We start from the raw sequence: 26,633 nt of genomic DNA, 5'->3' as shown, positions 1-26,633 counted from the left end.
AACGGTTACTTGGGAAGACAAACACCATCACTCCAAACATCCCCCCTTCCTTCTTCTTCCCCCAGCTTTATATACTGAGCATGACATCTAATGGAATGGAATATCCCTTTGGTCAGTTGGGGTCAGCTGTCCCGGCTGTGCCCCCTCCCAGCCGCTTGTGCACCCAGCAGAGCACGGGGAGCTGAAAAAGTCCTTGACCAGTGTAAGCGCTACTTAGCAACAACTAAAACATCTCTGCATTATCACCACTGTTTCCAGCAAAAATCCAAAACACAGCCCCGTACTAGCTACTACGACGAAATTTAGCTCTGTCCCAGCTGAAACCAAGATACAGGGATACAGGGAAAATTGAACTAAACTATCAGAGGGAAGCATTGATTTTTTTATTCTCATAAAGTTGATTTAATAAAGCATATATATCTTTACAAGCCTTTCATTATTATTCTGGATTTTTTTAGGAATGCAAGGAAAAAGATGAAGCCAGACTCCTTTCTGGACAGTGATGAAGTCAACATTCAGTTTGAAAAATCATCAAAAAAACCAAAAATGGTACCTGATGAGCAAGCAAATGGGGTGTACGGTCTAGTTATCACCGGCCACAGCCTGGTAAGGAAGGTTCAGAGTCATTTAGGGATAAGTTCTCTGAAGAACTTAATGTGACAGGGACATACTGGAAATCTGAAAATACTTTAAAAATTTAGCTCTAGAGGATCAGATTTGTTTTCTCCTAATTAATTATTAGCTTCAGTGGTTATATGAGACATCAAAGGTGATGGGCAAGGTTTCAGAAGTCTGGAACAGGGAAGGGTTGGCCCTGATATTAGGTGAACAAGAGGGGTAGAGTAGCTGGATCAATTTTTATTTCCAGAAAGATACTAGAAAAATAATCAGGCAGCTTATGGATGCAGACGGTAAGATAACATCAGACATGGGTTTCAGGTATACCAGGAACATATTCTACTAAATATATCTGATAACAGATACATTTAACAGACAGGATACGTATCTTGTAACTCATCTGATGAAGTGTTTGATGCCGTCTCCCATGACGTTCTTCCAAGCAAACTGAAGTAATACAGTCTAGATGGAATTTTTCAGTGACAGATGTAAGACTGCTTGGAAAGTATGGCTTTTAAAGACTGCTTGGAAAGTATGGCTTTTAAGGGCTCACGGTTGATCTAAAACAGCGGTTAAGTGGCATCTGCAGGGGACCATCCCACATCTATTTAATATTCAGTATTTGCATCAACTGCTTAAAAAGAGAGCAGGTAACACCAGGCTGGGAGAAACTGCAGGTATGATGGAGTTCAAGATTAGATTTGAAAACATTTTTAACAAATTGGAGAAATACTTTGGCAAAATGGAGAATGCAATTCAGTAAGAATAAATGCCTTGTTCTCCACTTTCACACAATCAACTACACACATACAAAATCAGAGATATGTATGGAAGAGCATCATCTGTAAGGCTTGTGAAGAAAACCTCCTGCTTCATTGGCATTGGTAAAGTCTTAGCTGAAATAATTCAACTTATTTGGGCCATTTTCTTTGAGAAATGTAGACCAACTAGAGAAAGTACAAAGAAAACTCTAAGGGTAGTCACGCATGATCTGGAAAGAATAAGGGGAAACTGTGAGTTAGGATTTCTGAGCCTGGAGAATACTGATCAGCCTTTGTAAAACTCTTCGAATAATAGCAGGTAAATGAAGTAATGGAATTAAAGTGAGATAAGAGAGTTTTGGGTGAAATGTCTTCCTGATGAGAATAGTGAAGCACTGGAATAGATTTTTCACCCCTGGAAATTTTTTAGAACAGGTTAGAGAAAAAAACAATTTAGACACATTTCAACCTGTCTGGGAGGAAGGCTTAGTCTAGATCAGGTTTATTGCCTGTTGTATTTCGCTTTCGCAGATGGCAGGGTAAGCAAATAGGTAGATGAGGAAGGAGCTGAGAGGTGCTGCCTTTCAGAGACAAGATGTGGCTGTTCCCTGTGGCTGCTGCCTCTCTTGATGGCAGTTCCAGCAGATTTCACTCCCAACTCCATACCAGCCTGGGGGCAAATTACTATAAAAACCAAAATCATCTTGCTCCATTTTTGGCTTGTGTGCCATGCCTATGGACACCGGACTAGAGGGGACACTTTCAGGCTGTGTCTACATTGTCAGCTACCCTCTCTCCCTGTTTTACCTTGCCCCCTTTTTAACCCCAGGGCCTTAATCGTCCTTAGATTCCCACTGCAAAACAGCCAAGAGCTCTATCAAGTTCGGTGCATCTGCAAGGGTGAATCCCCTCTGACATCCCAGTCAGCAGCAAGCCCCTGCCTGTTCCCGGTCCATCCCTTCAGCCTGCTGCACAGACCCCGAGTGCTATGCTATAAAAGCACCACTGGCAGCAGTGACAAAGCTTCCTTTTTATTCCTGGAAAACCACACACTCTCCCACACCCTGGCAAGGAGACATGTCCCACACAAAGAAATTCAAATCTGGGCTGTGTGGGAGCAGCCAGCCCACATATCCTGCAGCAGAGTGGACAGAGCCAGTCTCACCAAGGTCATGGCGTTCTCCTGGGTGTGGACCATAAGGACAGTGTGGACAAAACTATGTTATTTATTTATTTCTATGAACCTAGAGCTTGAACAATGGTAATAGTGCTGATACTGTCCCACTCAAACACAGCGTCCGTTCAGAGCAATACCCCTAAGTGCAGATGGGTGGGATGGCAGCACTGTGGCTATGCACACATGTGGTTTTGCTTAAACAAATCAAGTGAACAGAAGGATATCAGCACCTGTAATGGCATCATCACACCGGTTGATTTGTTTGCAGTACCATTAATATACTATGTGATAACATTTTGCTAGTGCTGTGCAGCAAGGATGTTGTGCCAAAAGCCATCGCTAACTGCACCGACAGACTGGTACTAAAGCTAAGCCATGAAAAGGTCTTTCTTGTTGAGCAAGCCTGCCTGCCACTGTTGGGAGAGAAGCAGGGGCGCTGGTGACTCACAGCTCTCTGTTTCAAGAAGAAAAGATATCTGGCCTAAGGACTGTCTGCCTTATGCAGAAAGGGCAGTGGGCCTGCTGTAATGGCTCTAAGGAGGAAAAAGCCCTGTAGATTCCTTCCATGCATGTCTACTGAGAAGCAGGACCAAAGAACAGAGCCAAAAAGCATGATCTGAAAGAAATAGGAAAAGTTAACACTGCTGTCTCCTCCACATGCAGAGCTGGAGGGGTGACCAGAGATCCAATTATGTTTGTGCTTCCTAAATAGAAATGACACAGCTGACTGATTTAAAAGGTCAGCACTCAGAGCAAAGTTGCCCTCTCCCTGGCTTTGTGTTTTGCTTTGTCATGCCCACCTGAGCTCAGCTTTTTCCATGTTTGTTTTAATTAAGTACTCCCAAATGAAATCTCTTCTCTTTATACCACAGATCTCCCAGAGCTCAAAAAATAAACCAAAAGGGATGAGCAGAGACTCTTTCGCATGGAGATAAGCAAGGTTGTCTCAGTCCCAGCAGCAGCTTCATTGATTTAGTGCTGCTTTGACACTTCTGCTGCACTGTCAGATTACATTAGACAGAGCAGCTGTTGTGCGTATCCAGCTGTGGTGCATCCAAGGTGCAAGCTCGTAGGTGTATGCTGCATGGCATGGTGTTGTGTGGCATGGATGCTCCCTGCGACTGAATGGACAGATTCACTTGGGATATCTCATACCTTCCTTCTACTGAATGGAAGAACTAGCTCAGTTCTCACTTCTTTCCCATTGCATCCCCTTTGTCAGGCCATGAGTTGCTGCTACTGTGACCCGAACAGCCCCCTTTGCTCCCTCTTCTCAGGCTTACGCACTGGAAGGGAATCTGGAGATGGAGCTGGTGAGAACTGCCTGCATGTGCAAAGTGGTGATCTGCTGCCGGGTGACTCCGCTGCAGAAGGCGCAGGTGGTGGAGCTGGTGAAGAAGTACAAGAAAGCTGTGACCCTGGCAATTGGAGACGGTGCCAACGATGTCAGCATGATCAAAAGTGAGTGTGGCTGACAGCCTGCATGCTCTAGCAAACAGACTCACTGATGCATTTGCTATCTGAGGTGGCCTAGCATCAGGAACACATACCTGAGTGCCTTCTGTACTACCCTTTTTGTGGCATCAATTGGCTGTGTCCCAAATTCGGGCAGCTTCCTACCAAGCACTGTCACTATTAGCTATTTGTGTCTCCTGCCTTCCAGGACACACAGGAGTTCCCTTTGATGAGATCCTACCACCAGGATCACAGGATGCTAAGGTTGCACTTGTTGCCTAGTTCTCTGTTTCTACCTTAGACTAGACTAAAGCCCACCGGGGCTGTGACCTGTCAGTCTGTGTGTCTGCACACCCACCATCACAACGGCAATAAAAAGAACAAACAAGTTTGTTTCAGAGAGGGCCTGTCTGCAATGCAGGAAGAAAATCTTCATGCCTGTAAATAGTCTGTATAATGTAATGGGTTTTTTTTTTTACATTTCCATGTGGTAGGGCCATTTGTCAATTATCTCCCTTGAGTTATAAATGATGGGCTTCTAGGGCTCTTTGTCCTTCAGCATTATTAGATGCTGCATTACCTCAATGAATTTATGAAAAAATCCCCTAACTGGGTATAATTAAATTAAGATTATTCAGAAGGGCCTATTGCTAATCTTCCTTGTGTTAATTTGCAAGAATTGATTAACTGGAGCCTTTTAATTAAGAAAGAAAAGGCTAAGTATGGAGCTTCAAGGGAGATAAGTCAGGCAGTCAGTAAAGAAAGGATAAGAAAAGTTGAAGTGTACATGATAATTAGAAATTAACCCAATCCCCCCATGAGAAGGTTGGGACTTTGGGATTTTATCAATTCGCTGTTCCGTGGAAACCTCTGAATCTAACCAACCTCCAGCCATCAAGATTGTTCTCATTAGTTAAAGCCGTATAATTAGCTGTCACATTAAACTTATGTCCATGTTTAATAAACCCAAGTTACTATTAAAAAAGACGTGATTCTTCTATCTAATTATTTGATTGAACTAGCAAGGCGTAGGAAATGTAAAAAACCTACAATCTGCCTTATAGCACTGTGTCTGAGAAATCTGTAAGGGGTTTGGAGATTTTGCTTGTCTGGAGCGACTTTTTAAGGCTACTGGAAGGACATGCATGCTTGTAAATACAAGTCACAAAATATAAATTAGTTATTTTTTCATAACAGCAGCTGCTATCAGCTTTATGCTGTTGGAAAACATTCAGAAAGAAAACATGAATTGTCACCAAGGGTGTAATTTCATTCAAATAATACAAGCCCAGTTACTGGAAATGTATCACCACAGCCAAAATCATAATGCTGCTGAAAGAATTAGTGCCCCCAAATATTTTTTTTTTAAATAACTTTTCATACAACTTTTTATGAAGGCTGGGGGGGAATTAACAGTGTTCCAGTGCAGGGAAATAATTTTAAAAATGGGGTAATCAAAACTCCAATCTAATGACATGATCAACAACCTTCTTGTTGCAGCTGCCCACATCGGGGTTGGTATCAGTGGCCAGGAGGGGATGCAGGCAGTCTTATCCAGTGACTTCTCCTTTGCACAGTTCCGTTACCTGCAGCGCCTGCTCTTGGTCCACGGCAGGTGGTCCTACATCCGCATGTGCAAGTTCCTCAAATACTTCTTCTACAAGAACTTTGCCTTCACGTTACTGCACTTCTGGTATGGCTTCTTCTGTGGCTTCTCAGCACAGGTAGGTCCAGCTTCTGTTTCTCATGGTCATGTCTAGCATTTTCAAGTAAAGTATCTGGAAACATTTTAAAAGGAAATAAACCAAGGCATTCCTCCTGCTTCACTGAACGGCATGCAGATCTGCCTTCTTCAGCTCTATGGGTATAAAGCAGATATTGCTACCTTCGTTGTACTTCTGGTAGAGGACAGATGCCTGGAGACATGAATTCATGCATACGAAGTACATCCCCTCGTGGGATTTTCAAAAGTGTTCAAACAGACTTCAGCTGTCAAATAAGGATACAAATTACAGAGAAGCCTGACCAGTTTGGCGCAGATCTGTGTAAGAGCTATGCTTGCCCTAGCAGCACATTTAAAGCAATCACTTTAACCCCAGGATGCCTGTATGCTTCAGCTGCTTGCAGGAGGAGCAAATTTCCTGCAATGAAAAATCCAGTGTTAGTGTAAGACAAACCAGTCTCCAACAGAGGCCCTGGGAAGCACAGATAGCATGCAAGCATTAGCCCCAGGGCTGCAGGTCCCAGGGTGCCGGGGGAGCCAGGGGGGTGTCCTGCTCTGGGGGCAGCCAGCAGTGGATGCTGAACAAACAGGGGTAGCATAATGTGATCCTTCCCCTGTGTATTCTCACACTACGAGCTGTTTAGGGCTGCTGAGCTTGAGTCACCTTATGATTTTTGTCTCAGCAGCATCTTGAACCAAGATGTGCCAGCATGTAATTGTATATACTGCTGAGGAGATGGAAAAGGCAGCCTTTTGCTAACTCCATGCACTGTTTCTTTTTTCTTTAGACTGTCTATGATGAGTGGTTCATTACGCTTTACAATTTGGTATATACCTCCCTCCCGGTGCTAGGAATGAGTCTCTTTGATCAGGTACTATTTCTATCACCAGCTGGATTTCTTTTATAGGGATTTTATCTCTGGGTGCTTTGAGCTGCTTCCATGAAGCAAAAGCAGGTGACTTCTTGGCTAGCTATTGTGGTAGCCCCTAAAATAGTCCCCTGTCAGTGAGAACTCAGAGCACAAAAATTATGATGCAACAGGGAAATGGTGTATTATTCTGATTTGGCCTATGGGTTTCAGTGTGTGGTAAGACTTTTGGGTTACGATGTTGACTACAGTAAAAGTTGCCATTGCAACTCTCCCCAAAGTAGTCACGTCTTATTAGCTCTGTTCCTGAAGCCTGACAAGTGACTTTTTAATGACCACACAGAACAATGAATGAACTAGAACTCTGAAGCCGGTTTTCCTGGTTCAGCCTTTCTAGTGCAAGTCTTCCTACAGTAATTTCACATACACATTTCTACCTCATATACTATTATTGTTCAGCCAGCCATAGGAGCAATAAGGCTGCTCCTATATGCCTTTTACAAGTTAAATAAGTAAGAACTTGCTGCTCTGCAGTCGTTCACAGTGTTCAGTTCTGGACAATTAAGGGATCCAGGTCAGACAGCCTTGCCTGTGAGTGGACCCAGGAGAGGTATTTTCTATCCCTTAGCTTCCAGGCAACTCTGAGGGGAGAAGATAATGCACTCTGCTTAAGATGAAGTGTACTTTCAATTTTTTTGCAGCACTTGTCAGCTTTCTCTGCACAAAGAACGGTGAAATTTAACTGGAAAATGTGTCTAGGTGATCTTGGCACGTGGTATGCTCATCAGCACAACTGCGTGAATTGTGTGCTAAGCCTTTTCTTATAAAAATGCATGTCACAGGGACTTGGTAACCCTTAGTGGTCTTGTGTGGTCAGTTGGGTAGGTGCCAGCAAATCTGACTGTCTCCTGTCTACTTTCAGGATGTGGATGATCGTTGGAGCATGCTCTTTCCTCAGCTATATGTGCCTGGCCAGCAAAACCTTTATTTTAACAAAATGGTGTTTGTCAAGTGCATGTTGCAAGGGATCTACAGTTCCCTTATTCTTTTCTTCATCCCCTTTGGGGCCATGTACAATACCATGAGAAGTGATGGGAAGGCCATTGCTGACTACCAGTCCTTTGCACTGATGGCCCAGACCTGCTTACTGATAGTGGTGTCTGTACAGGTGAGACAAACCAGATAATATTTTTAGGAATTGTTGTTTTATGAAGGTAGCATTTGGAGGGCCACTTGGGATCTTGATAACATTGTATTTGCTGCTGCATCTTGCATTCTTGCAAAAAAAAATTGTCTCTTGACACCAGATTACTTCAACAGGACAACAGATTTGTATTTTATGAAAGACCAGGGTGACAGGAAAGCAGAGTCTTTGCCTTGGCAAGTTTGCAGTCACAGCAGACAAAACAGTTAAGGCTGGGAACAGAGAAAGACCCATTCAAGTTTTATGGGAAGGGTTTGAAGCTCAGGACTGTTGGTCTGCTACCAGGCAGTTATTTACAGGGTGTCCTTTATGGGGCTGTCTCTGTAGCCTGGCCCCATGTACAATGCAGATGCTAGGCCTGCACTTGTTGGAAGAAATAGCTAGGACTTGGGTGTTACAAAATTCAGATGGTGCTATCAGGATGAGAGAAATTTCTTAAAAGGAAACCAGTCCATCACACCTTCCTAGATAATGGTTTCTGCTGTCTGAGATCTTGTAGGTTCCTTCTCCTAACTTCCAATGCTAGATCACAGCTTGGGGGTGGGGACATAAGCGTGGCTCATTGGAATTTAGTATCCTGTCTCCAGTACTGGCCCCTGGTGAATGCTTGAGAAGAGGGCAACAACAGGTCAAAGGCAGTAATGCTTGCCTTGAATGGTCTCCCAGCATTCTGTGATCTGTGGCTTGGTATTTCTTGAGACTTGAATGAATAAGAGTCTCAGAGGTAGGTGTACAATGCAGAAGACAAGTTGTGTTCAGCACAGGTCTGCTAAATAATTAAGGCACTGACAATAGCTGTATTGCTCCCTTCTTTCAGATTGGCTTGGACACCTCTTACTGGACAGTTGTAAACCAGTTCTTCATCTGGGGCAGCCTTTCTGTTTACTTTGCTATCACCTTCACCATGTACAGTGATGGCATGTACCTGATCTTCACAGCCTCCTTCCCCTTTGTTGGTAAGCCATGGAACAAATCTGGATTGCACTCAAAATGGGCATACTGTGGGGCTTAAAGCTGTTGAGTATTTCTAGCATGTGTTATTGCCTCTCTAGAGCTGCTTAATAAGGTTTTAGTCTGAAGCCTCTCCAGAGGCAATAACAGAATATATTGATTGTCTTTTCTACAAGAAATGCCAGGGTATTTCTGAATCCCATTTATCCACATGAACACGTGCTTCCTTGCACAAGAATGCACATTCACATGAAGCCACAGGAATGGTCCCCTAAATCAACCTACTGAGCTGGCTGGAACACTTTCTACTGCTCTTTTATATTATGTTTCCAGGTGTCCAATTCTTACAGATATCTAGAAGTATTTTGTTTGCAGAGGATGCATGTTCTGTTGTAAATAAGTTAACACATTGGTATAGGAAAGCATAGAAGTGCAAAATCCAGTAAGGCATGAGAAAAATGCCATGTGATTATGGTGAGACTTCAGCCAGGTTAAATGGCAAATTCCTAACAAAAAAAATTCTAGTGATGACCAGGTCTTTGCAGTTACTCGACATAACAGGTTTCTGAACACATGCAAGAAGTGAAGGATAACATAAAAATGAATCTGTCTCCTGAGACTTTGACAAAAAGGAAAATGAAATCTTGGCAAAGTAAATCAGATGTTAATAGCTCTATGCACCCATAGCCAGTATAGATATAGCATTGTTATGAGACTCTACTTCTGAAATCCCAACACTTCTTGTTTCAAATCTCAGACTGGTGTATTAATAAATGCCTTTATTTCTGGATGAATTGTTAAGCCAAGACTTGTCCTGCCCATCTTCACTGCAACACCAAGGTGCTTGGTCATTTTAGAAATATCTGAGATGCAGGTTAGTTAATTGCAACGCATCTTCCAAGCAGATGGTCGCATCCGTTATAAGATGGATTTTAGTATCTAAAATTCTGAGAAAAGACAGAGTGTCTGTACAGTTTCCAAAGATAGGTGGTAACCCAAGTGCCAGGGATATCTCTATCTGCTGATGTGTTGGTACTACATAGGTCAAATTAGCCATAATGTTGAGAGCTGCTTAAGAATGTTTCAGTCTGAAGCCATTTTTAAGGAAAGGGTTTCTAGTCTGGGCTCAGACAACTTGTTTAATTTCAGTGGAGTTGTATTACAGCAGAATTTGGCCAACTGAAAATAAAACATTCAGCAACTTCACTGCCAACAACAGCATCATTAAGCCCTGTAATGAGGGTTTTGCAGACTGTTTGTTCTATCTTACATTCCTTCAGTTTTAGAGAAGCCAGAAGTGAGCACTTTGGTTTCAAAGAAGGTGGCAGTGTCATGCCAGTACATGTTAGTTGCTTTGCCAATATACCCATTAGGCCCTGCTATCCATGCAGACATCCAGAGCAACACATGCTCCTCTTGTCAAGGGCTGTGATCCTATCATCTGCTGAGCAGTCAGAATCTGTACTCCGTATGCTTCAGGAAATGGTGCTGGAAAGTAAGGAAATAGTATGGAGTAAGGAAAAGACCAGCACTAGGGTCCTGGCAAAAGGTGTGAGGGCTGGGCTGCTGCTGAAGGAGGTCTCCTGAACATTGATATCAAACCTTTGCAGTGATTTGACTCTTTGTAAAGAGAGGAGGCATTCACACTGACATCCTTATCTCCCTGAACTGTTGCTGCAGTTGCGTCTGGACGTTGCATTTTTCTTTGATCATCTCAGTGATATTGGTATTGCTGTCCTCTCCACAGCACGTTGATTTCACTGTTGGAGATGGTGTCTGCTTTACATTTTTGTCTGTTTGCCAAGTGCTTTGGAATCACAGAGGGTGAAAGGTTCAGGTGAATGATCGTGAGAGGTGCTGCTGTTATGATTTTAATAATGATTTTGTTTTTCAGGTACGGCTCGAAACACCCTCAGCCAACCAAATGTGTGGCTAGCAATCTTCCTCAGCATCACACTCTGTGTGCTGCCTGTAGTTGGCTTTCGATTTCTGAAGGCTCAGTTAAAGCCAACTCCCAGTGATAAAGTAAGGAGATACCTTATTAAACCAGAAATCATGCTTGCTACTACCTAAGCTTACTGTGGAGCCGTATTGCATGGGCTTGGCACTGCTCAGAGTGTATGTCCCTGGACGTGCAAGTGCTGTCATCCATCTGTCCCCCAGCCCATTGAGAAGGAGGACTGAATCTGGGTTTTGGCACAGTTCAAACCATCTGCAGCTGGGACCAAGGCTGAGATTACTTAGATGTGGATTAGGTTGCACTGGAGCAAGGAAGCTGCACTATTTTTAGGTGCAGGATTTAAGTGCTGTGGCTCAGTGGCAATGGAGTGGCGTGCTCTGCCTGCCCTGCTGCCACAGCATGGCAGACCACAACCCTTCACCCTCCACCCAGGCATACGTGAATTTTTTTAACTTCAGAATTTACTTTGTTTGTAGCCAATGGTTGAACCCCCCACCCTGAAATCAGCTGCCCTCCCACCCCCAGGAATATGAATGAAGATGAGAACACTAAGGCAAGGAGACGATGGGAGAGATAGAGTGGGCAGAGAGTGCACAGCTCACAGCAGCCAGTGGACCCCTCAAGAATATCAGCATAAACACAGCTACCTGGGCTGGCTTTAAAACAAGAGCATCTGCTAAATGCTGCTGCCACCTGGTGCTTCCTTCCTCTTCCTGCACCGAGCTGCGAGACACAAGCGTCTCTGAGCGCAGTCCCAAGGGCATGTACCTCGGGGCTCCTCAGCGACTGCCCTGATCATCCTTGGGAAGTCTGTGAAGCTCCCCAGGTGCTCCAGGACTGTTGGAGAATGAGCGAAGGGGAATTCTCAGCCCTGGCAGAGGGGGCGGGCAGGTGCTAGAGGATACTGATATGTAGGGCGGTCCTCAGGACACAGTTAGAGGCAGTTCAGGTGTGTAAAAATGGGCTGAGTTCACCCTTCAGTTGAGAAGACTGACACAGCTGTGGTCCACAATCCCAACCTCAGTGCTTGGGTTGCACATCCCTCTCTAGTGCAAAATCACTGTACTTTTCTACCTCCTCTGGCCAGAGGATTGTCACAGGACAGGAGTGTTTGGGTTTCCTGCTGTATGGAGGTTTCCCAGCTGTCAGTGTGAGAGGAGCTTGCATACAGACCTGATGCTCTAGAGGGGCCAAGCACCTACAGCTGCCGCTGGGCCAGGCAGGAAGGACAGGGGTCCAGGGGCTGGGGATTCTGCCGAGCCACTGGCACTCAGTACTGGCCTCCTGCCTTTGACAGCCCCTTTCTGAAAAGATTCAGATGATCTTGGTGGCCCCGTGGGAACAGAGGGCCCACGACCTGCAGATAAAGGGCATTATTTCTTTCCCTTCTGCCAAAGAATGTGAGAATCTATTGATCACCATTGCCATCATAAAAAGCTTTTACGTATCAGGGATCCCATTTAGTAGTCTGTTTTCTAGATTAAGTAAGCCAATTTCTAAACATTTTTTGTTTTGTTTTGTTTTTCTGGACTTTTCACTGTTGTTGAGATTACTTTCACATTTTGGGTTATCTTGCTGAAGTGCCTAAAAAAGCTGCAGTAATACCCCAACTGAGGCTTGCAGAGCTGTGAGAACCAATACACTGAAATCATCCCCTTCCCTGACTTACAGATGACACTCCCATTAATGCCTTTTAGAGTAAGATTGCTTTTTCCTTTTACCAGGCTGCCATCCTGTGCTGCCAGTTCAGCTCCTGCTATGCACGCGCTCCTGCTATCCCCTTTTTTTGTCAATCATTTTTGGCTTTGGACCACTGCTTCTGTTCCCCTTTCTTTGCTCCTTTTTTACTACGCTTGTGAATAATGATGCACTTGCCACTTTTTCCATCTTATTTTCTGATTTCAGGTCCTGCTCAAGATCAAAGAAGCCAAAAAGAGGCCACCTCCACCCTCACCCAAGAGACGCCTGCGTCGCACCAGCACCCGCCGCTCTGGCTATGCCTTCTCCCATCAGCATGGCTTTGGAGCACTCATTATGTCTGGGAGAAACATGCGGCCAAAATCACCCTTTGCCACAACGGGAACTTTTTCACCAAATAGTGAGAAACAGAAACACAAAGGACTGTAATAAAAAAAAAAAAAAAGGAAAAAAATAAAAAAAGACAAACAACAAAGCAAACCAAAGTAGAGGGCTGTCAGGAGAGGACGCTGTGCTCCCTGCAAAGCACTGAGCCGGTGGCTGCCCAGAGCTCTGCCCTCTGGGCTACCAAATCAAGGACTTGAACCTTTCCTTTCACCCACGTGCACCCTCTGACTCCAGCTGCTCTTCCAAAGATGTGTGCTGCTGCCAGGGAAGGCAGGCAGGGTGAATTAGAGCCGTTGTGTGGTATCCCAGAGGGCCTCTCTGGAACAAGAGAAAGCATGCTGCAGGAGGCACCTCTGCTCCCAGAGATGGTTCATAACAATATTTCCGCCCCCCTCCCTTTAACTACATACCTCAGAGCAAAGAGAAGTCCAGGCTGAGGAAAAGGTTGAATTGGTGATGTCTTTCTCATTCAGGTGCCTTTGTTTCTGTCATAAATCCAGTAATATGACTGGGGTAAGAGTGTTGACCCCATGTGTGCCTTAGGTCCAGCCATACAACCCCCACATCCCAGTCTTTGTAACATCTGTAATTTTTGAAGCCTTTTGACTGTACACAGGCACTTTGGAAGGCATGAGTTGGAAATAACCTCCTTCCAAACTAATGGTTAATCCAGTTTCTCAAGAGATGGCCAGTGCCCAAACACCACCCTTTTCCTGCATCTGCAGTCAGGAAGTGCTGCAAGCTCAGAGAAACCCTTAGCTGGTCAAGGGAAGAGGGCTTGGCATTCATCAGCCTGCCCCGTTTTATCTGTATTGTAGATCTGCTCCTGTAAAAGATCATTGTCCTCAGAGCCCTCCTCAGGTTTTGTAGTTGGGCACCAGCCATTTCACTTAGACTTAAAATAAAAAGGTGAAAGAAGCTCGGACTCCCATATGGATCAAACAGCAAAATCTGGCCCCAAGAAGCCCCCATTACAATTAGGAGTTATCTAAGCTGCCAGGACCAGGTGTCTTTCCCACCATAACAGACTGAGGCACACGCACATCTGACTTGATGGAAATCAGACAAGCAGTATCAGCAGGAGACGTGCTATTTCACAGCAAGTGCAGGGTGTCCTGCCCTTACTCCACCAGTGCTGTCGCTCAGCGTAAGGGACGGAGCATGACCTGGTGGCCCCCTCACCCTCCGTGGTGAGCAGTATGGTCAAGTTTCAGAGGCACTTTGTGAGGGCTCAGGGGCCTCTGCAGAGTTTCTCTGTGCCTGCTAATACTTTATTTGGGAATAGCTCATCTGTCAATCATGAGTTGCGGAGAGTCTGGCTGCCAGCAGAGGGGCCTAAGATGCACAGACACAGCCAAAGATGTAGTGATCCTGAGGGATGGGGATTCGCTCACTGTTTTTGTTACACCAGCTCCATAATCAGCGGAGTTACAGAGTGGAAGGCCAGCATGGCAGTGTGAGTCTGTCCTGCCAGCAGGGCTGAGCTGTCTAAATAGAACTTTTTTGTGCAGAGGACTAAGCAGCGTTGGCTGTTACATTTTTTCCCACTCCTTTACACAAATTTATACTCCTTCCTTGTTTTAAATTGGAATTTTTGCACAGTAACCATCTGATATTTGTCAGGAACTCTCTGCCTTCAGTCTCTGAGCTATCGGTAGAGGCGATGTATGACGGCAACAGGCTAGCCATGTCCCCATTTCATCCAGTCTGTGTGTAACACCTTGCTGCCTGTGGTCCCAGTTTCAGCAGTGTTTGTGTAAGATTGTTTAAGCTCTGATAGAAGGTTTCATCTCCCTGTGCTTATCTCAGCACAGAAAAAAACCAGTCTGTTGCACCTGCTGCTTTGGGAGGCTCATTGCGAACTGTGGTATTAAATTTCAGCATAGCCAGGACAAAACTAGAGCTGGGACTGGATCCAGACTTCAGCGGACAGGAGCTGCTTACTAGGGAAGGAGCAAATTCTAATCCTGTGATCTCCCCTGCAAGGAGATACCTAAGTAAAGGGGGAGCCTGCACCCTGACTGAGGAAACTGCTGTGATAGTCAGTGCTTGTCACCACCCTCTGATTTACCATTCACTTTGCAGAGACAATCATGGCTTTCTGATGAGGATTGTCTTTCACAGTCAGCCTCCCTGCGGCTAGAGGAAAAAAGGAGAATTTATGCAGGTAAGCAGACATCCCCATGATACCCAGACTAGTCTGTGGACCAAGAATCCTATCAAAGCTGTTCCTAGCATGTAATGCAGAAGAATATAATGCAGAGCAGCAGAGGCAGACTTTTTGCTGACAGAGCAAGGCAACTCTGAGACAGTGTCACTCTTCTCCTATAGTTTACGTGCAAAGCACTCACCTTCTGGCTAAAGGGGATTACAAATGCTGCATAGGACATGCAGGGGATAATAAAGCTGTTGGTGAACTTGCACCTGATACAAATACTTCATTTGAAGCATATCAGCCGGCAGTGATGTCTGTCCTACATCACTCCTGATTTTGTAAAATTTTTTTTTAAAATAAAAAGAGAATATTGGGATGACCAATTCCTTGCCAGTCTGCTAATTGATCAAAGGAGTTTACAACCAGATGTGTACATTATTCCTGGATCCCTAAAGCAGGAGGATGGTCTGCGGGAAGACAAATAGGAGATGATAGTGCTTTTCATGTGATATCCTGATTTGGGAAACCATCAAATTCCCAAATTTTGGATCCTACCAGGGATGTTTTAAGAGCAGCAGAGCAGGGCGGGTGGCCAGTAAGGGGCAGCAGGGCTGTGGGGTCTTATCCATGGCAGGAGTGGGCAGCCCTTGATGGGGGGGGGCAGCTGCCTAGGGGTGTTGGTATTTCTCATGTGTGCAATGTGCTTTGCTCAGTCCCACGGGGTGGGGTGTGTGTCAGTCCTCATTTCATCCATTGTGCACTGTCTGAAGATGATAATTTAGTCCTTTATAAAGCTCTTGTATTTGTTAAATATATCAAAAATTAATCCCTGAAATGTGTTTTGGTTTTTGGGTTTCCCTCCTGCCTTCTTCTCATTATACCATAATATAGAGGTTCATGGTTTGAACACCCTATTCTGCTGTGACACCTAAATAGCCACCAGCCCACCAGGCAGCAGTTTCAGAATCAGGAATCATAATGCTTTGATGATAACTGTGATGATATGTTTACTTTTCTTATACTGTAGCAGAGGAGGGCTTAGAGCATCTCCTCTCTCCCCTTAATCCAACAGGGTGACATGGAGCAAGCTCTGCCGCTGCAAGGCTGGGGCATCAGGAGCTTTTGGGCAGAGGCACCTCGAGGGTGCTGTACATGGCTAACTGCAACACCTGCATTCCTGCTAGGCAGCCCAGTGGTTCCCACTTTGTCCATGTGGATCCACACAACTCTCTTCCACTGACCTGTAGCCTGGAATTCATTACTCATGAGCAGCTCTTGTGGAATGGGAGGGCAAAGGAACACCACTTCCTTGCCCTGCGTTCTCTGACTGGAGAGATCCTCAACAAGATCTGTTGTAAGAAAGGAACTGTGTTAATGACCCGGGCTAGTTACCATCTGGGAACAAAAACAGGAACATAAGGGAACTTATGGATACCTGTGGGCAGAGGTGCTGTGCCCTATAACCCCATCAGACCACTGATACACTTCATTGTAAAACCAGCTGTTCCAGTTTTCCAACTGGCTTCCTGTTCTGATGGTTGGTTTTTTTCCTCCTCCTCTAATTTTCAACCTAAATGTGTTCACGGTGCACTTATTCTCTTGTTGTTGTGCCAGCATTATCCTTTTGCTTCAGCAGTTTTGTTTGTCTCCTGTGATATATTTAGCGAGCAATCCTATCCGCTCTCTGCCTACATTTGGCTAGGCTAAACAAGCCAGGCTCTTAAGTTTCTTGTTGTTTGATAGGTTTTCTGTTTCCCCCAGGCCCTTTCTGCACCTGTTAATTTGAGTTCACAATTTTTAAATGCGGGTGACCAGAATTTTTTTTGTATGATGCTCCTGTCGTCAGCGCCTGTACAATAGCACTGGTATTTCACTGCCTTGGCTAGGCTGCATTTCCTTTTCTTACGGCCTCCCTCATCTCTGTGATCCCTAATGCTGTTTTAGTGGTTATTTTTCCTAACTTTACTGAGAATATGCACAATTGTTTGTGAAATTGTGTTAGCTAAATAAATACCTTTCATCTCTGTCTCATGCCCGATAACGTGGGGAGGAGCTGAAGTCATCATAGCATACGTCTGTGCAGGTTGATGCTGTAAACTGGTGCCTTGTCCCCAGGGGCAAGCTTTTTGCATGGGGGCTGGCAAGGGCTTTTTACTACATCAACTTATGTGTTGGCCAACGTAAATATGCTGGTGTGAGGGAGCTGTCATTCTGCCTAGCAAAGGCAAGTTCCCAGCCTTGGCTGCCTGTCTGGGAGCTGCCTCTAGCCCTGTTGCTGTGACAGGGTCTGGGTAGCTGCAGGGGTGGACATGATGCAGGGCTCAGAAGAAGGACACGGAGCCCTGCAGCCTGGGCTTGACTTGCCAGTGCTTCTGGCTGTAGCTGCAGCTCAGCTGCTCTTCAGTTTTTCCAAAGCTAGCCTTCTGCTGCCCTACTTTTTATAATTCGCTCAGAAGTAGAGACTGTTTTTCTCTGCCTGGCACTGTGAAGGAGCAACCCCTCTCCCGTTTCTCCCGGCTTGAAGGGAAGTGGTTTTCATGCCTCCACCCTGTCTCTTTCCCCAGCCTGCCTCCTCTTCTGGGTGGAGCTGGCTGTACCGAGCTGACAGCTCCCTGCCTTTCTGCACAGCCCTGAGACCTCTGACAGACTCTTCAGCTATAAATGGATCTGGCCTTTTCCAAGACTCCCCCCGTCTCCCCCCCCACCCCGCCCCAACACCAAGAGATGTTGCGGGAAATCGGAGCTGGGCCAGGCTTCCTCTGAATTAGGAAAACATACGATCCAAACACTGGCTTTTCCTAGCTTCTCTGGAAGCATCGTGCCTGGCTTTGGGGGGAGCTGTCTGTGCCCCGGTGAGGGCTGTGCTGCTGAATTGCTTGTTTGTACTGCGAGAGTGGTTATTCCCAGACCTGAATGCAAAGCTGGGGAGGACCTATAGGTGCTATCTCCATGCATTATCCCACAAACAAAGTGCGTCTGTTCTGAGCGTTGTGTCTCAAGGGAAGGCCAATGTTTTTGTTACTGCCTGCATCCTGCTTCTGCATCCGTTTTAGGCACTTAATAAAAGAAGCCTGGCTTTTCTACATAAGGAACAACCCTGTTTGCCTGCCTTAACTTTGGGATTTATGGCAGACATCCTGGAATCTTCTAAGCTTTATTGCATGATCCCTCCCCTGACAGGCAGGGAAGATCAGTATCTTCTCGTTCAGCAGGGAGCTGGGGCCTGAAGGATGCAGACCAAGGTGACTCAGGGAGTCAGTAGCTGCCCTGAATTTTAAACTGAAGTCTTCTGTGTCATCTGGAGTAGAGTGCTACCCTCCATCAGCCCTGCAGGCATCCAGGCCATTCATTCCATGTAGAGTACAGGTCTGTATTTAGAAAACTAATTTGTACTCTCATGTTGAAAAATTGTAGTCTGAAAGTCTCCTAGTTCATGTGTTCATAGAAGCTGCTGGGTCAGGTTCCAGTCTGGTGACCTTTTGCAGGCAGCAGTGGATTTGCATCCTCTGGGCTTAGATAGCAACACCTAGAGCAGCTGCTTCAGAGGCTTCCTTTACCTCCTGGCAATTATCCCTCAAGAACCTCCAGGCTGTGGATAAGAGAACATATAATATTCAAAAGGTGCAAGCCTGGTTTTTGGTTTCCCAGTATTCCAGCTGTAGTTCTGCTTCTGGTTCATTTTTTGCTGTGGCAGCAGGTGCTGTCTGACACTTTTTCCTGTACAGGGTGCCTGGCATCCTGAGTTTGCTCTACTGCAGTGGCTTTGTTGTGTTGGATGGGTTGGTGGAGCTGTTGACTGGGCAGTGTGTGAGGGGCAATGTGCAGGAACGCATCTGTTCTCTTTTTATGTGAGCCAGAGAATCTAATATCCCAGACCAGGATATGGTTCACTGAAGCCTCCTTTCTGTCTTTCTGCTGGGACTGCAGGCAATATTTTGTGTGAAACAGATGAGGGATAGATCAAGAGACCTTTTCACCCTTCCCCATACCATCAAGCTGCTGTGTGGCAAGGGTAGCTCTGAGCTCTGGGAAGAAATTAAGTTAATGTGTGTAGCTGTAGCTGCCTGATGCTCCTTCCTTTGGTAAGTTCTGTTGAAGCTGGGCCAGGCATCAGACCCTGCTGGATTGCCAGCTCAATTTGGAGTGCTTCAGGATAAACTTGGCTGGGAGGAGGTTTGTTTTTGCTTTATGCCATATCCCTCCCAGATTTTCAGGGACGCTGGTTACCCCAATTCTGCCTGACCTTATGCAAACCTGCAGCCTGCTGAACACTTAATTCCCAGTTCTTCACCAAGATCAGGTGAAGCCCTGGACACATAGCTGTGAGTTTTCTGGCATTTGTCTGGTATAGGTCTCTATTCCTCCTGTTCTAGAATGTGAAGCCTGGATGGGGTTTTGCTTGTGATTCCTGATGTTCATCTGAAGCCCACAGTTTCTCCCCCTCCTCTTCCCATTCTTGTGAGTGCTTGCCTGGACTGGGAATATTGGTTTCCACAATTCACATCTGTTGTGTGTGGGGTGGGTATTTGTAGCCCTTAAGCCTTGCCCTGGACTCTGCACTTCCAACTGAGTCCTCAGTGGGGTGGTGGATGGGAGTGTGTCTGTCACCCAACAGTGAGGGCACACAGAGGCTCTTTTTAGGGATCCTTGGCAGAACGATGATGTCACTAAATCGTAGTTACAATTAAAGCTTTATTTTCTTAACAGGTTCGTGGTACTCAGGAACCTTGAGGTTGGTAGGGAGGGGAAGAGGAAATATGTTTGGTTTGAGCACTTGGTGCACAGGACCTTCAGAGCCTGAGAATGAGGGGATGGGAATGAATACATGACCCACTCAGTCATAAAATGGGTCACCTCATAAAACAGCATTCATTATGCTAACCACATTGCCAGGGGTCAGGAGCAGGGGGTACCAGTCACACCATGTCCTCCCCAGGATCTCTCCTGTCTGAACAGTCTCCCGACGGGCAGCTCTTGGGCTCCTGTTAGAAATATTCTGCTGACACCAGTATCTGTCTGTCAAAACCTGCAGAGGCTGTGACTTGTTCATGTCAACAGGAAGACCTTCTTGTTGGCTGGTTTCACAGTGGCTGGTTCAAACTGCACCAGAATCTTCCACAAGTGCCAGGGCAAGACACTGGTTCAAACAGTGGTGTGTGAGGGCAAATTTGGTGGGCTGCTGATGTCATGTACACAGCATTAAGGCTGTGCCTGGCAAAGCCTGTGGGGATACTGGTACAGATATCTACTTGTGGATGGCCCTGTGCCAGCACGAGTTCAGGTGCAGACCACAGCATTAGATCTCCCCAGCTCCTTGAATCTGGCTGTGGTGGGATATCCACTGAGACAGAGCATCCTTCATCACTGTGCTCAGAGCACTCCTTGTCAGATGTCACGCTTTGCAATGCATCAGAGCTCTGGTACCTGAGGTGCTTGGGTGCCATGGGGATCTCTATGGAACTTGTGCTGTGCAACACATCTAGCTATGGTTTGGAAGACAGAGTGAGGACTAACATTTTCTGATGATTCTAAGTTTGTTGGAGTTGTTGTTTTGAAAAGTGCCTGGAGAATTACAGGAGTATCTTGCAAAATTATTGGCATCATAAAACAGCAAATGGGATTCCATGCTGATAAATGCCACAACTTTATGCATGTAATGGTGATTTGTGAACAGTTTCTCACTGCCCACAGGGAGCCTTCTGGAGTCACTGTGGATTGTTACCTGAGCACATCAGCTCAATGTTCAGCTGTAGCCAGAAAGGCAGAGCTCACACTGGAAATAAATAATAAAGCAAAAAAAACCCTGGTATATATTATTGTGTACTTAGGTATACAGTCATGTTGTGCCTGCATCCTGAGTACCACATACAGCTGGGTCATGCTCTCTCAAAAAGAGTGGCATAGACTTGGACTTGACACAGAAAAGGGGAATGAGGATGATTAAGGGACTGGGATAACTTCTATAGGAAGAGAGACTAAACAAGGAAAAGTAGATGATAGCGGGAAAGAGTAAAGGCATACAAAAGCGTGCAGTGGGGAGAAGTCGAGTAAGGAACAAACTTTGCTATTTCACATCACACAGAGGAAGCACATCCAGCAAAATTATTTATTAGGCAGGAGGTCAAGGAAGTTCTTTTCAACACAGTTGGTTTGCAGAACATGTTGCTATGAGATGGCATGAAGGCTGAAAATACACACAGATTCCAAAAGGAATGAGACACCTCAATGGCAGAGATGTGTTTCAGTGGCTGTTATACATGGTGGTCAGTGTACAACCTCCAGCTCTTTAAGTTCCTTAACTGCTGTTTGCTGCAGGCTGGAATAGTGTGGCCTTAGGAGACATCATTCTGTACTCTGTGATACGTATATGCCAGTGCCAAAATGTCACGGATGGGGCACTAGACCAGGCGAATTCTTGGTGTTACCCAATACGGTGGTTCTTGTTACCAGAACATGCTGAAACAGTGGGGTGAAAATGAACTGATTTGGTTTTGAGCAGTTCTGGTCTAATGGCTGTCCTGTGGGAGCTGCGCACAAGTCACCACAGGTTTTCTTATATTTTTTTATTTAGCAAATCTGAAAGCACTTGCAGGAGAAAGGGACTGGTGCAGGCATAGCCAACCAACTCCATGTGACAGGCACTGTTGTGGTTGTTGCAGAGTACGCCAGCTCAATGACTACTGCCCAGCCAGCCAGGTGAGATGCCTGGTGTTAGCGGTTTGGTCCTATCTTTGCTCCTCTTTGGCTCCTGATTAGGATCTGTTTTATGTCCTGAAGGAGCAGAATCTGGATTCTTAGAGCTTCTTCTTTGTATAACTGTGCGTGTTCTTGTTTTCCATCCAAATGTCTCGTCCTACAGAGAGGGGAAAGAGCAGGCTATTGCACATTCTGTTGTGAATTCCTCTATCCTTTCCAAGTTCTGTGTTGCAATTTCCTTCATAGGCTAAGTAGCAAAATGTCTCCAGTCTCCCTCCACTGAGAACCAGGAAAGGCTGGAGCTGCACTGCCTTGAAAAGCCTGTTTGCTGATAATGGAGTGCCTTAGCTGTTCATTTTAGGAGCAATAGTGGGAGCCACTGTTATTTGCTGCTCACCTGTCATGGTTCAGCCTCAGACGGCAACTAAATACGACACAGCCGCTTGCTCACTCCTCCCCCAGTCCGTGGGATGGGGAGAGAATTGGAAGAGCAAAAGCACAAAAAAACCCCACCAACTTGTGGGTTGAGATAAGAACAGTTTAATATTTACAATTAAAATAATAATTATAATAATAATTATTATGATCATAATAACAATAATGATGATATAATACAATGGAAAAGGAAAAAAGGGAAAAAACCAGAAACACAAGCGATACAACCGCTCACCACCCGCCGACCGACGCTGCCCGTCCCCAAGCCACGATTGCTGCCTCCCTCCCCCGGCCAGCCCCTCCCAGGTAACATACTGGGCATGACATTACATGATATGGAATACCCCTTTGTCCAGTCTGAATCCGCTCTCTCAGCTGTGTCCCCTCCCTCCTGGCTTCTTGTGCACCCGGCAGAGCATGGGAAGCTAGAAAAGCCCTGGACTAGTACAAGTGCTACCCAGCAACAACCAAAACATCGGTGTGTTATCAACATTGTTTTCATACTACGTACAAAGCACAGAACTATGCCAGCTGTGGTGAAGAAAATTAACTCTATCCCAGCTAAAACCATGGCAGCGTCCACCCCTTATTCCATTTCATTTACGTCATGCTCAGGTCCCATACTATCCAATAAAATTTCAATAACCCCTACCCGCCTTCTCATCCTTTAACAGAATATACAGATTTCATTTATCATTCCCCTAGTCTGTGGACCACCCCTGCAAAATGTCCATGAAATATCCAATGAGTTCATTTAGTCCATGACTTTGGGTTCCATCTATTGTACAATTCTCTCAGAGAGCTGGGGTGTGTGGTGTTGGACTGTTGCATGCTAAAGTCAGTCCTCATTCCATCACCACTGCACTGTTAGTCCTTGTTCAATGAAAGTTCATTTTTTTACTAATTTGGGAGATTCCCACCACGATACCATTGATACGGCATATAGCAACATAGTAGTGATGACATACAACATTATGTAGCAATTAACATAATACCATTCAGTTCATTGGCTGTTTTCACCCAAAATCAAATCCCCTTGAGGCGCACATCGGATTTCTCCATCCTCCCGCATCACCCACCAAGTGCACCCAGGTCCTCGAGCAAAAGCAATCCCATGAATGGGTTTGCCTTTGCCTGAGGCAGGAATAACACACACTGTTTTCCCCAACATATTTTGTACATGTACTACAGGGACTCTTTCCCCTTCCCTAGTACATAAGGGTTCTGATTGAAAAATTACCCAACCAATTTTTTTTGTTCATGGAAGCTGGCTGAGGCCATAGCAAAAGCAACCAGACATTAATGGACATATGATTTTTGTCTGCCATTCAGCTTGCTGCAGGGGGATTATTAACTGCTTGAGCCTGAGCATGGTGTCGCAGTGAGATTTTTGGGAACACAGGACTCAGAATCCAGTCATAATTTTACCTCTGCCTTGTTCATTGAACCCTTATGAGCTCTAATGTTTGTGCCCCTTTCAGTGGGATGGATAAAGAGTTTAAAGCCCCTTTTGTGCTGCCCACTTCCACTCTCCCTGCAGAGAAAAAAAAAAAAAGGCTCCTGGCTGCCTCAAGCTGTTTTTAAACCAGACAAATGCCCCGGGTGCCTGTCTGCCAGAGCCTCCAGCCTGTACACCGAGTCCCTTTTTAGCACGCTTCTCCAAGCAGCTATATCTGGCTCCAGTTCCTTGCTCTGGGAACGTGACCTCATCGTTGTTTTGGTATTTCCAGTGATTCAGCCTAGTCCCAGGCAGGGAGGAGTCATTCCTGGTGCAGGCTGACAGGGTGTTTATGCGTTGCTGGAATTCCAGAACGGTGCAGCCCCAGCCCTTCCGCTGCCTTGACAGCTCGGGAGGCTGGGCTGGTGCATTGCATTCCTGCCTGGCAGATGGCCTGAATGCAGCTGGAGGGATCGAAGCTCCTGCTTTTGGGGGTAATGAGGATCCCTGTCTTTGCAGCGTACCTACTGTGGTGACGGTGAAGAAAGCTGCGTAGAGTAGCTTGTGTGCCTGGGAAAGCCACAAGGAGTCTCTGCTCTATGGGTGGAAGAAGAGTCTCCCAGAATCCTTGTTACTGTTTACAGACTGCCAGCATCCCATAATGAAGTTAACTTTACAACATCTGCAGCAACTTGGTAAGTGTTTTGATCCTTATTTCACAGAGGGGAAACTGAGGCACTGAACAGGGAGGTGGTCTGCTCGGGATTTTATGCAGCTATGAAAGTAAAATTCCATGAAGTGGTGCTGACTGTGTCTGTCCTGTCCTGTAATGGCTCGATTCCTCCAGTGAATGATGAACGTGAGCCAGAATGAGGTGGAGCAGTGCTTATAGGGAAGAGCAGCTCCTAAAGTGAGACAAGGCCAGACTGTACAGATTGCTAAACCCCATTTTCTCTGGGTATCACTTTCATCCATCTCTCCAAGTGAGGTCAGAAAGCACAGGGGAGAGCTTGTAGACAGGTTTCTTCAGCCAAGGTCACAGCTCATGCTCCTGGCAGGCTGTGGATGTTGCAGGGCTGTCGCTTGTGCTTTGACAGGATTGCAGCTGCTGCAGATGTGATGAGCCTTACTGCAGCCTTTATCTAAATACTCTCAACTGCCTTGTTTGAGCCTGGGTTGTTGCAAATCATTTTTAAACCTTTTGGGATCATCTGGCGGTTAGCCATTCTCTGGCTGAGACCAGTTTGGCTGCAGAAGCAGCTCAGTTGAAGACGTGGCTTCAGTGTTGTCTTGCTTAACAGTGAACTGGTGTAGTCGCTTCACCGCAGGAGAGACCTGTTCCCAGTTTGTCACTACACAGGAATAAGTCATGAAGGCTTATAATGCTTGGTGAAGCAGCCCCCTGTCTGGAGTACCTCTTGCCCGTGTGAATGAATACTTGGTGATGAAGAAATGGCTGTATTTTTTATCAGGCAGACCTGGGGAGCTACACCTGGTACCAGATTCACTTTTGTTGCATTGGGAAGTTTTCACCTTTTCTTGTGCAAGGGTAGCTTAATACCAGGAGAATTATCTCATCACAAGGTCAGCTGGGCAGTGAAGAACACCTGCACCATGGAGCAGGAAAGCATAAAGCACCTTCCTCACTGCAGGCACTGTCAGCCCAGGCAAAGGATATCAGCACGTGCAGGAACTGGGTGTTTTAACTCCAATAACCTTGCTTTTCCAGTTGGAGGTGTAGTGGCTGTACCTGCAGTTTGCTGGGGAGAGGAGACAACAGATAATACAACCTGGTTGCTCTCATTAACAGGGAGCATTTCAGGCTGGCTGAATGCCTGGCTAGCTTCACCCCTCTGGAAGGTATCACCAGGACATATGCCTATTACTTTGGGGTCCTTGTGCTCTTCTTGAAGCTAGGTTTTTAACAGCACTCACTGATCCAATTGGCCTGAGCCAACTGTTTTCAAACTTTTCCTTTTGAAGCTAGGCAATATTTTTTCGTAGGAGGGCCCCTCTGCCTCGCCAGAGCAGAATTCAGTTGCTTCAGAACTATATGAAACCCCTGGTCTTTGTCACCAGTTGCACCCAGAGGTCACTGGTGTGAGCTACATGCCTACCTGGCACTGCACTTACTGAAAATAGGATATGCCCGCTGTGGTATGCATCCCGAAACAGCTCCTTCTCCACCTCTTGCTGAGGTCTTTCAGTGCTCGTTCAATGAGCAGTGGCTGAAACCTGCAAAAGCCCTCTACTGCTGTTTCCAGTTGTGGGCACAATGGAGGCAAAGCTCCCAAGCCCTTTGACACATTGCTTCTTTACTGAGCTAGTCCCTATCCAGCATCTTCCTTATTTGGTGTAATTCCAGTTGCAAGACAGCTTGTGGCAGGGGAAGAAGAGGTGCTAATACTGGCAGGAGGTGCTAAAGGCAGTGAACTGGAGGGAGAGAGTAAGTCACAAAGATGTAGAGCCCCTGAGCATGGGGAGAAGTCTTGGACAATGGGAATGGGCTATTGCACCATGAGCCGGTCACACACACAGACAGAGCAATGCCCTGATCAGCCTTTCTCCCAGGTGTGATGGGCTGCTCCAGCACTGTGCACCAGAGGAGCTGTGGGGCTGGGGCTGTCCCAGGTGGGACACAGGATGGAAAATTGCATAGGTTTGCATTACTGCTGGCAGGTGCTGTGTATGGAGTTGTAGGACCTGCTGGGGAGTGTGGCGTATGGGGCGGGGGTCTCCCCTCAGTAGTGGTCACTTCACCCCACAGCTTCCCCTCACAGGCAGCTGCCCTCCCGCCCCCCCGCCCAAGCAGGCAGGCCGTGGAGTCAGCCCACACAGCCTCATCACGCTCCCTTCTTTCTCAGCTTGCTGTAAATGGCTCTCTGTAACACGAGCTGCATTTCTGCCATAGTCTTCTCCATAATGCATCTGTATTTACACTGGGACTTTCATTAGCAATCTGGCCCTTGCATTGCCAGCAGCCTGCAGCCCTCGCGTTTCTCTCCTGCCCACATGCTCTGTGAGTGAAACCAGCGCCCTGGCACCACTGTACCAGAGGAGAGGCAGGTGACTGGCAGCAGGAGGAATCCCTGAGCCAGCTCCCATC

At 46.1% G+C, this 26,633-nt stretch overlaps 2 protein-coding genes across 7 annotated transcripts in view; both read left to right on the top strand.

Moving 5' to 3' along the window:
- Positions 1-15,341, top strand: part of LOC142050708 (phospholipid-transporting ATPase ID-like) — an 89,139-nt gene extending 73,798 nt beyond the window's left edge. For all 5 annotated transcript variants that reach the window (XM_075079734.1, XM_075079737.1, XM_075079736.1 and 2 more), the window contains exons 21-28: positions 459-606; positions 3,834-4,017; positions 5,512-5,735; positions 6,523-6,606; positions 7,526-7,771; positions 8,625-8,763; positions 10,653-10,783; positions 12,624-15,341. In XM_075079734.1, the coding sequence (XP_074935835.1) occupies positions 459-606; positions 3,834-4,017; positions 5,512-5,735; positions 6,523-6,606; positions 7,526-7,771; positions 8,625-8,763; positions 10,653-10,783; positions 12,624-12,845 (1,378 nt within the window). In that variant the 3' untranslated portion in view covers positions 12,846-15,341. The remainder of the gene's footprint in view (positions 1-458; positions 607-3,833; positions 4,018-5,511; positions 5,736-6,522; positions 6,607-7,525; positions 7,772-8,624; positions 8,764-10,652; positions 10,784-12,623) is intronic.
- An 8,569-nt stretch (positions 15,342-23,910) lies between these two features.
- The window catches only part of RUSC2 (RUN and SH3 domain containing 2), a 53,765-nt gene continuing 51,042 nt past the window's right edge, over positions 23,911-26,633 (top strand). For both annotated transcript variants that reach the window (XM_075078927.1, XM_075078925.1), the window contains exon 1: positions 23,911-24,222. The gene's annotated coding sequence lies outside the window, so the exon portion shown is untranslated. The remainder of the gene's footprint in view (positions 24,223-26,633) is intronic.

This window comes from Phalacrocorax aristotelis, chromosome Z, assembly GCF_949628215.1.
Source record: "Phalacrocorax aristotelis chromosome Z, bGulAri2.1, whole genome shotgun sequence".
In the NCBI taxonomy this organism is placed as follows: domain Eukaryota; kingdom Metazoa; phylum Chordata; class Aves; order Suliformes; family Phalacrocoracidae; genus Phalacrocorax; species Phalacrocorax aristotelis.
Note: the sequence above shows the minus strand (reverse complement) of the source record. Positions and strands in the feature narration are given on the sequence as shown.